At 36.4% G+C, this 19048-nt stretch overlaps 1 protein-coding gene across 1 annotated transcript in view; it reads right to left on the bottom strand.

Annotated features, from left to right (window-relative positions):
* LOC119779892 (contactin-associated protein-like 4) overlaps window positions 1–17279 on the bottom strand; it is a 35480-nt gene extending 18201 nt beyond the window's left edge. The window contains exons 1-5 of the mRNA XM_038279737.1: window positions 17051–17279; window positions 15543–15705; window positions 11365–11492; window positions 8773–8943; window positions 3191–3409 (exon numbers count right to left, since the gene is read on the bottom strand). Coding sequence (XP_038135665.1) covers window positions 3191–3409; window positions 8773–8943; window positions 11365–11492; window positions 15543–15705; window positions 17051–17279 — 910 coding nt within the window. The remainder of the gene's footprint in view (window positions 1–3190; window positions 3410–8772; window positions 8944–11364; window positions 11493–15542; window positions 15706–17050) is intronic.
* Window positions 17280–19048: the final 1769 nt, after the last annotated feature.

Below are 19048 nucleotides of genomic sequence, written 5' to 3'. Positions count from 1 at the left end.
TAAACCCAGTGGGATTTGGGATATAAAAACATAGCAACATAAAGGTAGTGGATTCAAACTGTTAGATAATGTTGGGGAAATGCCCTCTGCTCAATAAGCACAAAAAGGTGTAAATTCTTGTTCACATAAGTTAAACAATAAAAATCACCAGGAAACAGCTGTATAGGACCAACACTGGTAATAAAGACCTAATCTATTCTTTTGTGTTATTTTCTTTTCAACCAATTAGTGATTAGAGATAACACAGGTTTTTCAAATGAAGAAGGGGTATTACACCTGAAGGAAAAAAAAATGTATTACCTTTTTACCCAAACTAGCTTTTAGCTTAATATCTACAGCCCTCATAACGATACAGGAAGCATGCTTGCTTGTTTGAATCCATATTTTCAGTTGTTCATGTTTTTAGATGAAGTTCAAGTTGTCGAGGTCAAAGCGACACCTTCCAATTCCTGAATGCTAAGCTTCCTTTCCAGACTCTTTGTAAAATTCATATAAGGTTTATGTCTGGGCAGCTCCAGATCATTATGTTAGTTTCAGTCAGAAGGAAAAATCGTGGTTGAATTCTTACATCCATTTTATGCTAAATCTGATTGGGGTTTGAATAATTTTGGGTTTAATTGTGGCTGAAAAGGAAAGCAGAAAAACACCAAAAAAGGAACATAGAAAAATGTTGGAAACACTTTTCTGACAACATCTGCTGAATGTCCTATTAAGAAAAACAAATCAATATTTCCAGACAATTTACCTGCTGCTCCCTTGTCCAATTTCACTGTTTGGGTGTTTTGCTTCTAGTTTAGATTCACTGACACGTAGTGGTACAATATTTACAGATTGATTAATGCTGATATTGAATAATGGAATTTCACGACTCCTCTCCAAATTTATCGGCAGGACTGAGGTGCCCATGTAGAATTTGAAATTAACTGAAATGATTAAATGATAAACCACAGTACTCATAAAGTTTGCTGCACTTCAGCATGTTTGGGAGGGATTAACATAATATGAGGGTTACAATTTGTTTACACCCTAATGCACCAGGATGGGCTGTAGGGTTAAATTACGACTCATATGCTTACACAGCTGATGAATCTGGAACTAATTTAGCACCCAGAAAGTTTTACCTCAGCACTTTCCTACTAAGATCAGTTTATGCTGCAAGCCAAACCACAGAAAGGCCGTGGAGTATTAACAGGCTAAACCAGCATTGCCAGAGAAATGACCCAGCAGAGGGTTAATCTGCATGAAGTTTGGCATGTTTTCCCAGTGCATGCATAGCTTCTCTTTTGGGGCTCTCTTTTCCTTCTGGAGCAAAACATGCTTTTTTTGCCCCGTCTCTTCCTTTTTGTCCTGCAGTTGAATGTAACCTGTTGATGGTGTCACATTCCTTTTATCCATAGATTGCTAGAGACAGGTACCAATCTCTGAGATCCTAAGTAGAAAATGGAGGGTGAAATAATATTACGACGAACCCAAAATAACCTACTTTTAACAAGTATCTGTAAAATTAAATCTTATTTTATTTAATTAAAAGCTTTCGGTAAGGTATAGACCTACACAGATTTTATTTGAGGGGATTGTGATTATATTATGAATCTGTTTTACAATAGATGAACGGGAATACCGGAGGAAACCAGGAAAAGAAAGGAATACTAGAAAAGGGCAGATCGAAAGCAAACGGGAGAGGATGGGCTCTATTCTGGAAGAGACTCCGGCAGGGCTGCAACAACGAATCGATAAAATCGATAAAAATCGACTTTTAAAAGCGTTGGCAACGAATTTCATCATCGATTAGTTGTGTCGCGCGATTAATGCGTCATCCGCCGCCGCCGTCATCACATCCACTTGACTGAAACGGGGGAAGAAAAAAATATGGCAGAGCGAGTCAGCGCCGCAGGCGCAGTGTTGCCAACTCAGCGACTTTTCAGACCCCTCCAGCGACTATTTTTCAAAAAAGCGACTAGCGACAAATCTGGCTACTTTTTACGGTGTCACTGGCGGCTTTTGGAGACTCTTACGTGAAAGCATGTATCGTTCCTACTCTGCCGTGGGGCGCCTCCCCCATACCAACCCCGTTCTCCCACAGGAGTCCCTCTCAGCGCTGCAGTCAGAGCCTCAGCGTCCAGACTGCAAATGAAGCGCGCATGCACCGGGATTGACGGCGCAAATTGATCACAATAATTAAAATAGCCTGCGCTTTGTAAAGCGAAAAAAGTGATAACATGCAACTTTTGTCAAAACAAATGAACATGGCACGGAGCACCATGTTTGTTTCGTTTTTAAAGTGGGGAAACGTAACATTAGTTTCTCAGGTAGCTCATCTGATGCTTTCCTTACCGTGTTAGTAGGTTACAGACAGTGATAAGGTTGGCTACTTATTTAACTTTTAATTTCATTTGAATTAGCTTAAGCAGCGTTTACATTTACTTTATAAATAAATTAACTTGCAAATTATGAGGGCAAGGCTTTTAAAGTTTAAATCTTCTGGCAAAGATAAAGTAAAGAGGATCCTGCAATTTATGGAAGTAAAGCAGAATAAGATCCAGCAAGATCAGTAATATGTCAATTAATTATCTGCCACATTCCCATGTAAATATCTGTCTTTGGAGGATGTGTTTTTTTAGCACCCCTAGTTCTCTCATTTTTATTCCAAATACAATTTATAATTTGAATCACAGGGCTATTTTTATCTCTATGGTTCAGTATTTTCTCAAGTAGCAACTTTAACTGCTATACTTTCCTGTCTTAAAAGGCAGAACTTTTCTAGTAAAAAAAAAAAAAACTCATTTGTTGAAATGGGGGGGACCTATTGTTTCAGCCCCTTAGGGGCTTTTAAAAACAAAAATGTCTTTTTATGCACTTTATGAAACGAAGTAGCCTATATTTAGTGGATGTACAGCTACATTTCTCATGTAAGTTTGCGTAGTTTTAACACAAACATTTATTTTTCATATTGCACCAGTACAGTTAATGAGCAACCTGTACTTGTGTGCTTGTTTGTTCTGTCTAAAATGTTTATTTTGGAATAAAGAGGTTATTTTAAAAAATATTTTTTGTCCGATTCATCGATTAATCGAAAAAATAATCGGCCGATTCATTGATTTTTAAAATAATCGTTAGTTGCAGCCCTAGTCTCGGGTCATGAGTGGACAAATTCTAACAACTCTTAACCTAATGGACATTTGCACCTCACCGATGAACAGTTGGCTGTTGAGCTGCAGGTGGACGTGCCCTTCAGCAGGAGCTTCCTGTGTGGCCACAGGCAGGCTGTCCAGTCGGAGGGAGGCCTCCTTTATGTTGCGTTCAGCGTGAACTTGATGCCAGCGGTTGTCATTTAATGGGACTGTCGATTCTACTTGAACTTCCAGCGGGCCATTACCAACGTCGAAGGAGAAAACCACTCGGGTAGAAGCTTAATCAAGAAAAAGCAGAAAGAAAGGCAGAAAGTAAGCTGAGCTATAACCAAGTGTACATAAATAAAAGAAAGATACATTGTGGAGCGGATAAACTTCACTGAAGATCTTTTTGTCTGTTTTGAGGGAGAAAAATCATCAATTTCTACATTTAGACGAAGTTTGAAATCAAAGCAAAAATATTTCCCAGCTAAATCACAATCTGATGAGAAGTAAAGCATTCATGACAAGACAGATAAAAACATAGATTAAAGCATAACAATTTATTTTAACAGTAAACATTGGGTTCGGTTTAATGAGAACTGGACTTCTGGGTTAAATCTATTCAATATTCAGGTAACAGAGACTGATGTTTCTTGCCAAATACAACTAAAAGCAAGCTTCACTCATGTCTCTACATGGTTCACGCTGCAGGTCTACAATGAGCCAATGCATTGAATAGGGAATTGAGACAGGAGCTGTAAACAAGCAGGTTGCTTTGACTCAAGTGTAGAGAGAGAAACAAGCAGACAGGGGGATGTTGGGCTCTCTGGAATAAAATTTAATTACTCTATTACAACAAAACAACAATGTCAACATAGCTTCTAACTAAACAGAGTAGGAGTAATCCTCACAGGATCCGAAATAAAAAAGACTGATTTGGTACCACGAGATGATAACATGAAAAAAAAAATGATTATAGTTTAATTTTTTCCAGCCTGCAGCAGGTCTGTTAGGATAACTATCTGAGCAGACTCAAAGAGATGATTAAGGAAGGAAAACATGCATGTAGTACAGATGAAAGCATCTTTTAAATACAAGTTCTGACCTACATGAGAATAAAGCCCTGTACTAAACAAACAATGCAAATAACATAAATAAACAGACCTGTGAACAGGAAAGAAGACTATGAACAGCTCAACAAAAGAAAGGAGTAAGTAACTGCAAAACAGGGAAAATGGGAGTCATTTCATAAGAATGCACAAGAAACAGATGATAATAATAAAAACGCCCTCCAGACACAAATTACTACACATGACAAACTAAATTAGAGCACTTTCATTTTTACTTTATTTGAAGAATCTTAATAGACAAACTGATAAAGAGGACAGACTGATTGTACTGCTAATGTCAATTTCCTTAAAGTATGATTTAAAAAAAAGAAATTGTTGCTATTTTCTTTGCCGCCTGATTTTTTATCTATTTTTTTTTTTTTCGTGGTCAGATCTCAGGATCAGGACCAGTTCCCCAGACAGTCTGTAGCTGCCCTGTTTCAGCACAATGGACAGTTCCTCTGTGGTGGAAGTCTTTATTTACTTCCTCCAGGATGTCTGCTGCACTCTATTTGTTTTTCCCATCAAAGAGAAAAGATTTAGGAGAGCGCAGAGGCAACAGAGGGCCATCACTCATGTTTTGCTGGTGGAAGGTGGGGATGTATTGCTTTGGGAGCACAGAAGAAGATGAAAAAATACCCCAGCATACAGAGGTAACTTCATTTAGAAATTTGTTCCTAGGCCCAGCTACGATGTCGTGGAGCAATGTGCTGGTGATGGGAAAAGAGGGGTTGGTATACATAGGTGGAACAGCTACACAGACAATGATTTCCCCTGAGAGAGATGGCGGGGGTTTGGTGTCCCACAGCTGAATTCTTCGTCTGTTCTTTACATCCAACAACTTCCAACAAAGCAAAACAAATACAACTGAAAAATCTAACCCAAGCTAAAAAAAAAACACAACACAACCACCCCATAACAACAAAATATCACAACACACGCCTGCCAGGGCCTCTAAGTGACGCTCACCTTTACCACAAATCTAAGTCATAATGTACTGAAACACAGCCTTTGTTATATCTCCTTATATGCTGGCATTTACAGCTAAACATTCTTTTTGCTTTCTGTTCGTGTTTATTTGCTGTTGATTATCTGCTTTTAAACCCATTGTAACTTTCCCTCATTGTTCTGTCTGCCACATTAAAAGCTTTCTTGTAATGTGACAGGTTCTGTAGATAAATGCATATAATTCATAATTTTAAATACTAATTAATGTCACCAGGAGCTTAGTATTTGTTTAGCCCCTCACTTAATGTTTCTTTTAAATACCTCCATTCCTATTCTATTTTTGTCGTCTGGTTTTCATCCCCTTCCTCTATTCTCTTAGTTTCTTTAGGTTTCTACATCTAGTTGTGTGAATTCATGTTATTAAACATGAGTTGTGTTCTGATTAGCGATTTGTGATTATTGGTTTAAAAAAAGATTTCTGGCCCATTGTTTCTTTTCCAGCTGTTTACATCATCTATTGATTTGTCTTAACCCTACTTGCAGCGTATACTAGAAAGCAGGGTTGGCTTCTGACTTGGCCCTGTCACCATGGCAACTAATCTGCCTCAGATCTGATTTGGTAATAAAGACAAAGAAAGGGCTTCCTGTCAACCGATCAATAAAGAAATGTTAATATAAAATATAAAAACACACACCTTTTATACTTCTTCTTTAAAACCTTATGCTCAGATAGAAACCTTAAAGGGAAAGACATCAGCAATATAGATTGTTGTGTCACAAAATAATAAACTGATACGTGTTATGTCTTTACATTTATGTTTATATTGATGTTAAGTGTAGTATTCTATTTAAAGACATTTTAAAATAATGAATTAGCCCCAGCATCTTTTTAGATAATTTTGTGCAAAAGGAGGGTTTTAAACAGGTCTGATTGTTGGATAGATGGTATAATTATTGACAGATTAAATAATAGGAATTTATTGTTGAGAAATGTTTAGATTTTCACAATCATTCGCTGTTTTTTTAAATATTTTGATTCAGTAATTACTTAGTAATGATTAATTTGTTTAGTTCATAAATAGTTTAAGTCCACTTCTTAAGCTTGGTTCATTTTCACGTTTAGCTCACACATTTCAATCCATTGTCATTTCTAGTGACCCTTTTTAAATCATAAGAGGCTGTTGACTATCTCCAGCAGTCACTGTGCAAGAGGTGGAGCATATCTCCAGCAAATTGCCTTTCCATCGCATCACATAACCGAGAGAAAGAGAGAGCACAGGATAAACAACCAGGCACAAACACACACATTCATTCAGACCTAAGGGCAATTTAGAGGGAACTAATATGAAAAGAAAACCAGGGCAGGTTAAATCTGCTTGGATTCAGTGGAAGAGTGTCATATAATCTAAGAATTTATTTGTGAGAAACAGAAAGTCTGCCTCTAAGATTAGGTGAGCTAGGTGTATTCCATGGATTTACAGAGAAGCCTGATTTCCTGAATTATGTTTTATATCACGCTGCATTCATCTCTTGAAGCAGATCTAGTTGCTTTTCCTGGATCTTCAGAGCAAATTTTAAAACCTTGTTTTAAGTGAAATTTTATACTCCCAAAGTCGAAGTGTAACCGTAAATGTTTTTAGGTGGCAGCTCCACTGTCATAGAATATGGTATTATATGACACTTTATTATGTCAGCTGTTGCTGAGCTAAAAGAAAGCCTTTTTACACCAAGGTCCAGCCAACAGTCAGCCACATCTCAATCTTAAACTGTTCACTGATTGGATGTTGTCCTGCCAAAGAGCTTTGCTTTAAATGAGTTTGGAAAATCTTGGCCTGGTGAAGCAAAATGCTGTTCAAGCCACTTTGAATGGGGGCACTCTTATCTCTCAAAAAAAAAAGGCATAATTTAAAAGCCATCACAAAATAGAGCAGGCAAGGATAAACCCCTAAATATTTTTTTGCTGCTGCCAACAGCAGCTTCCAAAGGCCAAACTCTGTCTCTGAACCAGTAAATAAAAAACAGAATAAACATAAACTATAAAAAAAAATGCAGCTAAAGGCAATAAACGTTTCTTTATAAGTTGGGTTCTGTTAAAGGTCTCTTTCTGGTAGAAAAATATGGTTTGAAATGTGTCTAAGTTTCCTCTCTCTGCTCAGGACAGTGGACGGTAATGTTATACACATTAATAGTAACCCATCAATTTCCTTCTGCTTGACTAATTTGACCAAATTACAATTTGATCAAGTAATGATATTTGAATAAAAAACCTAAAATCAGTAAATAATCAGATTTTATAAGATTGGATAGAATAACTGATTTTTTTAGACTTGTTTTTGTTTTGATTACTGCAGTAGAGCTTGAAATAATTTCTACTATTTTTTTATTTAAAAAGAATGAATTTTTTTTTTAATAAGACAATATAATGATGACATAAAATATATCTTTCACACAGCTGATTTCTAAAGGTTTAATAAACTACTCAAACTTTTTCAATTTACCACATTAAAAATGACATAAATAAAAAGACTGGCTGCAGTAATTATTAGCTTTGCTTTTTTGCGCTAGCTTTGAAAATATGTTACTATGTGACAGGAAAAATTTACAAGGTAGATAAAAGGATATTTTTCGCAGAAAACAGAAATCACAATTTACTGATGTTTAAAGACTGATAAATTAAAGGGTTGATATTGATGCTTTAGTAACATCAGTAAGGACAACCAAGGCTGAGTATAAACTGACATGAAACGTGACTCAAAATAACAAACAAGACCAAAGAAAATGACTCATTTATTTTCTTAAGGTTTTAATGTTAAAGTCCAGGTTCTACTTACAGCTCAGTTCAATTCGAATAAAGTCTTTGATGCCAAGATTTTCCAGGAAAACTTTAGATTAAAGCTCTTTCTTTTTTACTGTGTTTATTTGAATATTTAAAAAACACAAACTGATAGAGAGGATACACCGCTTGTACTGCGAATGTCAATGTGCTTAAAACAGGGATTTTTAAAAAGAAATTGCTGCTATTTTTTTGTGCCACCTGATTTTAACTTTTTTTCATGTTGAGATCTCAGGATCAGGACCAGTTCCCCAGGCAGCCTGTACACAAAAAAAAAATCTATCTTTTTTGGCATTTACTTAATTATATTTAGTTAATTTTACACAATTGTTTCATGTTAGCAGGGTGGGACATAAACAGTTGTGTTAAAGTAACTAAATATGATTAAGTAAATGGCAAAAGCGTTTGCATATTTTTTGTGCCCCGTTTCAGCACAATGGACAGTTCCTCTGTGGTTGAGGTCTTTATTTACTTCCTCCTCAATGTCTGCTGCACTCTATTTGTTTTTCCTATCAAAGAGAAAAGATTTAGGAGACTGCAGATAAAATTCTATTTTTTACAGACAACAGAAATCACAAACAATTTACTGATGTTTAAAGGTTGATAAATTATAGGGTTGATATTGATGCATCAGTAACATCAGCTAGGAAAACCCATCCTGACTATAAACTGACATTAAACGTGACTCTAAATAACCCACAAGAAATAGAAGGAAAATTGCTCATATATGTTCTAAAGGCTTTGGTTTTAAAGTCCAGGTTCTACTTACAGCTCAGTTCAATTCGAATAAAGTCTTTGATGCCAAGATTTTCCAGGAAAACTCCAGAAGACGCAGTAGTCTTGAAAAGGAAGGAGATGTCTGCACTTAGCTCTCCGTGAAAGGTGGGGAAGTGGAGGTATGATGTCTCCTTCTCAAAAAATGCTGTATTCCAGAAATTTTCTGTGGAAAGGTAGAAAAAATAGCTTCTATCAAAATAAAAATAAAAAACAGAAAGACACCAGTGATGCTAAAATGATTGAAATGATTCAATCAATTAGAAAGTATGGCAGAAGAAAAAACTAACATGCCTGTCTTAATATTGCTGACTCAGACCAAATGTTAATCTTATACTTTCAAATAAAAGACACTTTGATTGTTTGTCTTAAATATTTTAGACCCCTTTCCCTATAGACTTATGATAAAATATTTTATTCAATCATTTTAAATCATGTTTTTCTGTTTCGAAATTTCCCTGTAGTTAATTTTATTGAACTTTCTGCTGCATGCTGTCTGCCTGCTGCTTCCTGTTTGTTATGTTTGCTACACAATGGGATAAAGTCTTTTCTTACAGAAAGAGTCTGAATCAACAACATACTTTGGTGATACCTACTATAGAACAACTCTGAGTCACCTGCTTGAAAATCACTGTAACTGATTGACGTCACTGTAATTGTTTTGTTATTTGTACAGAAACAAGTTCAACAAAAATATAAACTAAACACCCTGTAAGGATAATACTTTAATCTTTCAATTATTTTTTTTTTAGGTAGACAATTTTACCGTAATATCGGTCCAGGGACAACAGATGATAGCCTTTTGGCTAATTCTAGTGCATTTGCAGGAATGCTTATTAATGCACACTGTCCTTGTAAAATAAATCAAATCAAATAAATTGCTTGTAAGAGGTGTATCTGATTGAATCTGCTTTAGCCTTAAATCTCCACAGTACTGAGAAAATTTCAACAGAAATATTGGATAATTTACAGCAGTGATTCTCAGAAGTTGTGGTAGTGGAATGGTGTTTTATGAGGATGAAGAAAAGATTGTCACATTGGTTTTGCTACTATCATAACAGCAAATAATAATTAAAAGTGTTGAAATATATTTTCATATTTTGTATTTACCCTTTTTTATTTCACTTCTTTTATCTGGGTCTGATTATGAAAAATACAATTATTTTTATTTTACTCATTTTGTATGCAACTAATTGAAAGCAGAGCCCTTTATAACATAATGTCACTTTGCTATCTTTATGTGGGACGTTTTTATAAAACATAAAATATATATTTATACGATTATTATTGCATGTGAAAAAAAACTATAGAAATATGTTAATCTAGTGCTGTTGTTAAATCATCATATGTACTTTAATTTCTTTAATGACGTTCTTTTTTACTATTATTATTATTAATTTATGATCTGTTTTATGTGTAAAGATTGGTAATTTATCTGCTGAGGCTTTAAGAGTTAAAAACTTTAAGTTAACAATTAAAGCACTGTTGCTTATGTAGAAGAATTAAGTAGAAGAAAAGCCAGTTTCTGATGTTTCTTGAATAGTTTTACATGCAATTCCAAAAAAAGTTCATAAAAAACAACCGACTGGACTTTGTTTTCCAAGTTTGAAGATGTTTTACTTCCCATCCAGAAAGCTTTTCCAATTCAAAACGTCAGAATTAGCGTTGAGTTCCCTGGGGTCGTTTAGATCTTTGTAAGCCTCCAATACCAGCTCCTGGTTCAGGTTTTTTTATTTAATGAGATGAGAAACATCTTAATGAAATAAGAAGAACTCCATTTAATCCTACTAAGTGCTACATAAGCACAGGAAATGTGCACATTCTGAATGACTAAAACATCAATACCAGCATCTAGAATTATAGCACATATTACTTAATCATCAAAGATTAGAGTGATTTACTGAGACAAACAGACATTTTTTAAAGAAAGTGTAAACTTTTGGTCTGCATGGAGTAAAAGCTGCTGCTACTGTGTAACAGGAAGGAACCAGGCTTTGAACGCTAGGGTCTTCCACAGAGCGCCACAATCATTCCTACCTCTGCTCATCAATCTCTATAACGCCTCCCTCAAGCGATTCAGCCCCCCCCCCCCCCCCCCGTAATTGAAATTTATGCACTATTTTTGCACGCCACATATCACTTTACTTGGATTTTCACTTTATCTGGATTTAGTTTTTACATATGCATAGATATACGTACAGATATTTATACAGAAGAGCTATATGTGCATATATTTTATTTTTTTTTGTTTTTTATTTTTTATACTTTTATCTTTATTATATTGTATAGTTGGATGTGTGTATATATTATATAAAACTGTAACTGGAGCATGTAACAAAAGTAATTTCCCTCTGGGATTATTAAGTATTTCTGATTTTGATTCTGATTCCTGTATGGAGTTTGTATGTTCTCCCTGTGCATATGTGGGTTCTCTCTGGGTGCTCCAGCTTCCTCCTACACTACCACACTTAGAAGCATGTAAATGTTTGTTCGTCTTGTTGCACTATGCTTTTTTTTGTGTGCAAACACAAGAAGGTGAATGTCTCAGGAGAAAGGCTTTGAAAATCGCTGATTTAGAGGAACTTACTGTCTCCGAAGCAGCGGAGTGGTCCCACTCTATATGCTGCCTCTGAACCCTGCCTCTGAATGTCCCCAGCTACCAGCGATCTGATGGGCAGGTGTTCCTTGTGGGTAATGAGGCCTGAGTCCTCAGTCCTGGAAAGCAAAACAAAAAAAGCATTAAAATGTATGATGAACAAGGTAAGTTAAAACAGTTTGATCCAAAAGAGAAAACAAAAATTTAAATAACAGAACATTTTTTCATCAAAGCTTTTCCTTTAATGTTAATTGGAAATCTCACATGGATTTACCACACATTTATGCAGTAACAGTTCGTTGATGCAAACATTGCAACATGTGGATGCAACTCTTTATGACCTACTGAATAAATAAATTACTTCATCATCCTGCCAGCAAGAACCCAAACTTTCCTCCATGGATAAAACAACACCTTTTTGTCCTTGTAATATATATCTTGAATATGCTGTCAAAAACAACCAGAGGAAAATAATGAAGATGCAGATCTTTGGGGTCTGATAAAAAAAAAAAAAAAAAAAAAAAAACAACTGAGGTGAGGCAGCAGTAGTTCTGAGGGGAAAAAAAAGAAACAGTGCAGAGAATTGTCATGGGAAGCCAGGCATGGGGGGATGGGTGATAACAAGATAATTAGAGATTAAAACATGTATTGGTTTTGCCTCCTGTCAGCTCATTGAAGCTGATTTGCTGTTTCCTGAACTGCTAGAGTTGCAAATCTTGCGTTGCCGATCACTCATGTGAAGCAGAGGGAGGTTAAGGGTTCAGATTTGGAGAGAGGCCTGTTTATTTTCTGCTTGTTAACTTTGGCTGACTGCTCATATAACTGCAGCCTGATTTAGACATGTGTCTTAGATGACCATTCATCATTTCTGTGTGGCAAGCTGCACCCTTAGACCCTGAAGCTGCTGTCGTTAGGAGTTTTGCTTGGTCTTTAACAGTGGTTTAAGAACAAAATAGAATCCATATTTGACTTACTGGCCAAACGAACAACGGTGTTGATATTGCTAAGCATTGGAAGTTACCCTAGAGCCTCTGAAAGGGATAACTTCAGCTCATTTATAAAGGTTGTATATGCACAAAACAGGGTCTGATACTGAAACCTTTTCATGGCTTTCTCTGTGGAAAAAAACAAAAACTTGATGGGAAAATGTCATGGTCTCCATGGTTGTCATTGGTAACCACATATTAAAATTGTTCAGCTAACTCATTTACATATTATTAGTTCTGAATCTTTTTTCATTGAGCTTTCATGGTGTAGTGTAGAGGAAAGACCATGAGGCGGCAGCTTTTATGCACGTGTTGAGGTGCAGCTTGATTTTCTTAAAGAAAATTAAATGTTTACAAAAAAATCTGACTTTTTTTGTGTGAGCAATTTGGGGATTTTTGGTGTTCATACAGCTTTAGTATTGATCTAACCCAATGCTTATAAATGATGGCAAACTAGATTGATAATCTAGCGTTATAAAATGTAGTTCAACAAATTCTTCTCCTGCTCCCATTGAATCTGTTAAGGAAAAGAAGCAACATTCAGATTGTTCATAGCTGATTGCATGGAAGTTTACACATACTGTAGTTCCTGCCAACCTATTTGGATTTAGCCAATTATGGTACCAAATGAACATTTTTACTGCAGCAGGTGCATGACAAAAAACAGCAAGTTAGTCTTGTAATGCTTTTGCTGTTCTTCTTTTAAAGTACAAAACATTTTAATTCAATAAAGTTTTTCAATATAGCAACAATTCATCATCTGAAGGCACTTATAGAGACAATTTAATCCGATCACAGTCAGATTGGTTCAAAGTTTTCTATCTAAGGAAAACCAGCTGATTGCATCGAATCATTTGGCCTCATGCAACAACATTTTCATATTCTTATCATGGACGTCTCTCTTTTTTTTCCCCCTATCATGGGCTTTTACAAAGGCAACACATAAAATTCAACAAATGTTATTAACTACAGTAAATTATCGTAAATTATTCTTGTACACAGTTAACCTGTGTGATAGCGAGCATGCATTCCTGAGGAATGTAAATCTGTGTTATTACAAATTATTATAATCCGATTATTCCATATAAGGGTATGAATTCCCACACCTCTGTGAGTGAACAGGCAGGTGGCATTGAAGATGGAGAAGAAAAACTTTCAAGTTCACAGATTGAGGCTCTACTGACTGAGGGCTGAGCAGCAGAATTAAAGGAGCAGTAAAAAGCAAAGCAGTGGGGAATACGTCACACAAGCTCTGAATGCTTTGATTGCACTGTTACAGAAGTAAAAATAAAGTAAAAGGATAAAAATAATATAAAAAGAAAAATAGTAGGCCGTGCATGTACGGAGCCATGTACTGAAGCCTTAGTCCTCGACGCCGGCGACCAGGGTTCGAATCCGAACTGCGGTCCTTTGCCACATGTCTCTCCCCCTCTCTCATACCCCCTTTCCTGTCAATCTACTGACGAAAAAAAGCCACTAGTGCCTCAAAAAACAAAACAAAAAAACGAAAAAAGAGAAAGAAAAATAATACTTTGATAATACTTGTGAGTTCAATATGGGCAGCTCAGTGGAGTAGTGGGTAGCACTGCTGCCTTGCAGCTGGGTGGTTCTGGGTATGACTCCAAGCCCAGGGTTCTTCTGCATGGAGTTTGCATGTTCTCTCTGAGCATGTGTGGGTTCTCTCTCCCACAGTCCAAAAACATGACTGTTAGATTAATTGGTTTCTCTAAATTCCCCTCAGGTGTGAGTGTGTGGTGATGGAAAATGGATGGATAAGATCAACCAACGTGACAACATTCTGCCAAATCTCCTCTTAATACACATATTTACTGTATATCTGCCATCCCTTTATCTCTCTCTCACAATGCACAAAAATATATAAAATGTTGGCGGCGAAACTCTAATTTGACGAGGTCAGAGTGACCCAAACCCAAATATTTCACATTTAGTGCAATAACAAAGCCAAGAAGCTGCCATGGAGTGAAATGAATGCAAGTCTCACCATTAGGAGCTTTGCTGAACTTTCCGTTTTCAGTTCCAACAGTAGCTTGATCTCTGACTGTTCTTTGTGTTGACAAAATAACAGCAAATTAAATCAGTGTCCCCTGGATAGCGACATGCCAGCTGTAAGTGTGGTGAACGGCACTTCTGTCATCAGCAAATAAAATGTAATTTATAATTGCAGAGTTGCACCATTTATAATAATGCAGCCTAAAAATGTATAATTGCATCTAAGTAAAAAAATGTAGTCTCTCAGTGAAAAAGGTTTAAATAACAGCTGACTGATTGCACAAGAGTCCTACGTCAAGTCTGTAGCAGTCGTAAAATGTGTTCTTACCTGAGAGATTAGATTAGAAATAGGAGAAAAACGGAGAACACAACATTTTCTTCTAAATCATTCCTTCACTTAAATGTGTACGAATGGTTCTTGCATGAGTCCCATTGATTCTACAGCAATCCTTCACACACAGCATGCACGTGGCAGCAGTGGAGAGGAAAAACACCCTTTTAACAGGAAAAAACCCAAGCAGGACTAGGCTCGGTGTGAACGGCATTCTGCCGACTGGAGGTTTAAGGTGATAGAAGGAGACATACAAGAGGAACATAGAAGCACTGATCTAAAACAGTTTCTGTGTTAGAGAAGGTAAAGGTTTAACTAAATCTTCAGGTGGCTCTATCTAGGATGGAAACAGTTAAGCAGATGAGCCCCTAACCAGTCATAGTGGATTGTGATCATCAACAGTGTACAGGCATGAACTTTCCCATCAACTGTAGCAAGTTTCTGCTGTATATCCCTTGAGTCTGCTGTCTGGTTAATTTGCTTAGACCAACATCCCTGGGAAGGTTGATATTTATTTTGAATATCCTCTTGTAGAAACTTTTCTGTATTGTGAAATTGTTAGACTTTAAGCTGTTAGAACCTAATTTCTGAAGATTTTATGAGGTTAAACAGAGTTGACCTTCATAAAACTTTGTGACATTTCTGTCACCATATGCACCTGATATATTATGATAAGGCAGTGGGTGTTATAGTCAATCATTATCGGTAAATGGGAGGTTGTCCTAATGTAAACCTCACCAGAAATTAGATTTCTTAATTTTAATTTTGTAAACCCATTTCTAAAGTGTTTTCTTCACGTCAAACTGTTTGATGTGACTGTATAAATCTATAGTAGCCAGTACCACTCCATGATGTCTGCGTCACAATTGCAGTAGTGCTGTGGGTCCACACAGTCGCCATGGAGGCCACAGGCGCACTGCTGGCTGCCTGGATGAGCTCCACCCCAATAAGTCTGCACACGGCCTGGAGCGCGGCCGCCAAGCCACCAGCTGAACGGAGTCCCCTCTGAAGACACAAACACACAAACATCTGTCATATTTACTCATTTAATACTGGTTGCATTTTCTAGGTTGGGCAGAGGAAAAATGTTTTATTAAAAAAATAAGTATATACAAGTATATATCTATCTGATCTAATTTTACATAACTTTTGTGGTTAAAGGTACACTATGCAACCGGGGTTGATTTTCCAGTGAGGCTCCCCCCAGAGTAAATATGCTCAGCTGTTCTCCTGGTTTCTCCGTCAAGCCAGGCGCGGTTGTTCTGAGCTTAGCAGACAGGCGAACGCAACGAATCACCATGTCTACTGCGGTAAGTGACTATTTTGTTCCAATTTTCGAGTTTGAAAATTTAGCATGTTTTCATACATTATTTGTTATGCATGTGTCTAAATAACAAAGATTGTAGTTAGCCAAGTTCTCGCCGTAAAGCTAGACCGACTCTCGCGATGCATGAGACTTCTGAGCCTGTGGGTGCGGGCCGAGGGCTCCTGCAATTGCAAGTACGGTATTTCCCCTACAGACCACCAGGGCGGCCGAGAAAACCTTTGTTCAACCTGAAATGACTCATTTATTCATCCAAAACGTTATGGAACACATTAATTAACTGAAAAATGTTGCATAGTATGCCTTTAAAATTAACTTTGGTAAATATTTGCCTCCTAACTGACTGTTTGATCAGATAAAGATTTTTACAAGACTATTCTTTAATAAGCTCTTTTTTAGATGGGTTTACTTTAAATGGTCCATGTGGAGATTAAGGTTTGTTTGCACGTAATTTTTAATTGCATCAATATGAAATAACATTTGGTGCTGCTGCTGCTTAGTTTAGCCATGTATTGCTTTGACAATGGATGACCTTTTTAACTGACTAATTCTAACTCTTAGTATTAAAGAAAACCAAAATTTTGAAAAACATGGACGTTAGGGTGTGGTGGTGAACTTAAGCTTCGTTTATGCACCGCATTTTTCATTTTATTTTATTTATTTATTTTTTCCTACTTGCTTTGATTCTGTTTTATCTTCCTTTATTTAAATCATGTAAAGCACTTTGCATTGTCTTTGTACTGAATTGTGCTATACAAATAAATTTGCCTTGCCTTGCCTTATGCCTGAAAACAACCTACGCTCCTTGTTGAAAATGAGGCATCTATAGCTTTTATATGCCATGCAGCTTTTCCAATCTTTGCTAAATATTTTGTGCATTACGCCCCCTTATGCACAAACATCAAACTTACGATGACACAAAAAAAAAAATGTTTTGTACTTTCAGCTTTTCCTCATGGTGTATGATGCCATATTCAATTGTTCTGCTATAAATTGAAAACAAAACAAACAAAAAACATTTGTTACCTGGAGTGTTGAGAAGTCGGGATTTCCTGCACTGGTAGGATAACTCCTGTTCACAGTGCTCTGATTGGCTGATAGAACCTAAAAGTTGCTCTTCTTCAGAAGAGTAACTGAAGTGGACCGAGTGGTGGTCCAAGCCAGCTGCAGGTGGGGCTGTGGTCAGCTCAGTGTTGTTGTGCTGGATAATCATCCATGTCTCACTATCTGTAGACCAATATATATAACATGTCATAATCATCACTTCATTAAAATAATATGCTGAATTCCTTTCAACCATAAAACCTTTGTCTTAATCATTTATGAACATATTAATGCCCTCCAAAGATTTTAATATGCAACATTTTAGTGGATCAAAACTAAACTTAGAATAGGATAAATAACTGCAGGTATGTACGCAGACATACTGTATGCCTTTAAAGAAAATTTCTTGCAAACTGGTTTAAAACTAAAACAGAATTGATAAAAAAAAACAGAATCAGAAAATGAAAGGCTCTTTGTTGTCCCTTTTTAGTTTTAGAAACAGACAAGGTTTCTGTTCCTTTTACTAAATTTTTTGTTGAAAGTATAAAACTTCTGGTTAAGATTTTAGTTTCCCTAAATATAAAACCTGCTTAACACAAAACCAATAATGTGAATTTCACAAATTTCAACTCATTTACAAAGAGGAACACGATAAGTACTGCCAGAGTCCTAGAGAGTGACCTTCAGCACTCTGACCATATCATCAGATAGACTTTATGAGGGGAGCCTCAGGGCATACTGCCTTTAGTCATCTCTGAAACATTCCATTCTAAAGTTGCAGACATCATTGTATCTATTGCTCCTGCTAAAGTGAAAGCTGTCTCTGGAAAGATGAAATCTCCATGAAGAAATGCTGCAGCAGTGAGAAAAGAAAAGATGTGGTGCAAAAAATTGGCAAAAAATGTACTTGAGTTTCACTATGAAATCTATGAAGAGAAACTTCACAGATAAAATTTACAACTAAATGATGCAACAGAATCTTTCTTCTTTGAGATTATCAAAAAAACAACACATTAACAATGCTCAAATCTTTTTTGCCACAGTCGACAGGTTAACAAAACCACCCATCTTTGGCCTGCAATGACTGTGCAAAGTTTTTTACTGAAAATACAAGATATTAGAAAAGCAGTCTGCACATAAACACCAACTCAATGTAACAATACTGTCTCCGGTTAGAATAAACTCTGTTGAAATGCCCCAATTCTGCCAAATAAACTGCAAAAGTTTAGAAGAACCTGTTTAGCAGCTAAGCTCTTCTTTTTGTTGTCTTAATGTTTTACCCACAGCTTTTATTAAAAAGGTTTTACCTGTTTTAGAGTCTGATTTGATTCAAATCAACATATCCTTTATGTCTGGTGTTTTTCCCCTAGGCCTTAAAAACAGCAATAATCAAACCATTGTTGAAAAAAAGAAACTTACACTAATTGGTCCAGCAGAAGTACAGACCCATCTCAAAACTCCCCATCATCAATAAGATTATTGAAAAAGTTTTTCAACAGTTAAGCGCCTTCTTAATGACAAGCTGCTTCGATGTTTTCCAGTCAAGTTACCGTGCCAACCACAGTACAGAGCCTCCCCTGATTAAGGTGTTCAATGAAATTCATATAAAATCAGACCCCGGAAGAACCATTGTGCTGCTATTATTGGACTTTAGTGCAGCTTTTGATGCTACTGATCACTTGATTTTATTAAAGCGTCTGGAAAACTGGGTCTGCCTTTCTGGTACAGCACTGGAATGGTTTAAATCGACCTGACGGATAGGGACTTGTAACACTATGTGTCTGTAGGGAATTTTAAATAAGAGACCAGAAAAATCACATGCGGGGTTCCTCAAGGCTCCATTCTGTGGTCCCTCCAATTCAAGATTTATATGCTCATTTTAGCTCACATTATAGCAAACTACAACATCAGTTACCATAAATATACAGACGACATAGAGCTTTACATCACAATTTCACCAGTTGACTATGAACCTATCAA

The sequence above is a fragment of the Cyprinodon tularosa genome, unplaced genomic scaffold, assembly GCF_016077235.1.
Source record: "Cyprinodon tularosa strain WSP-4 unplaced genomic scaffold, ASM1607723v1 ctg1527, whole genome shotgun sequence".
In the NCBI taxonomy this organism is placed as follows: domain Eukaryota; kingdom Metazoa; phylum Chordata; class Actinopteri; order Cyprinodontiformes; family Cyprinodontidae; genus Cyprinodon; species Cyprinodon tularosa.
The sequence above is the reverse complement of the archived record's forward strand: the minus strand, read 5'-3'. Positions and strand labels throughout refer to the sequence as shown.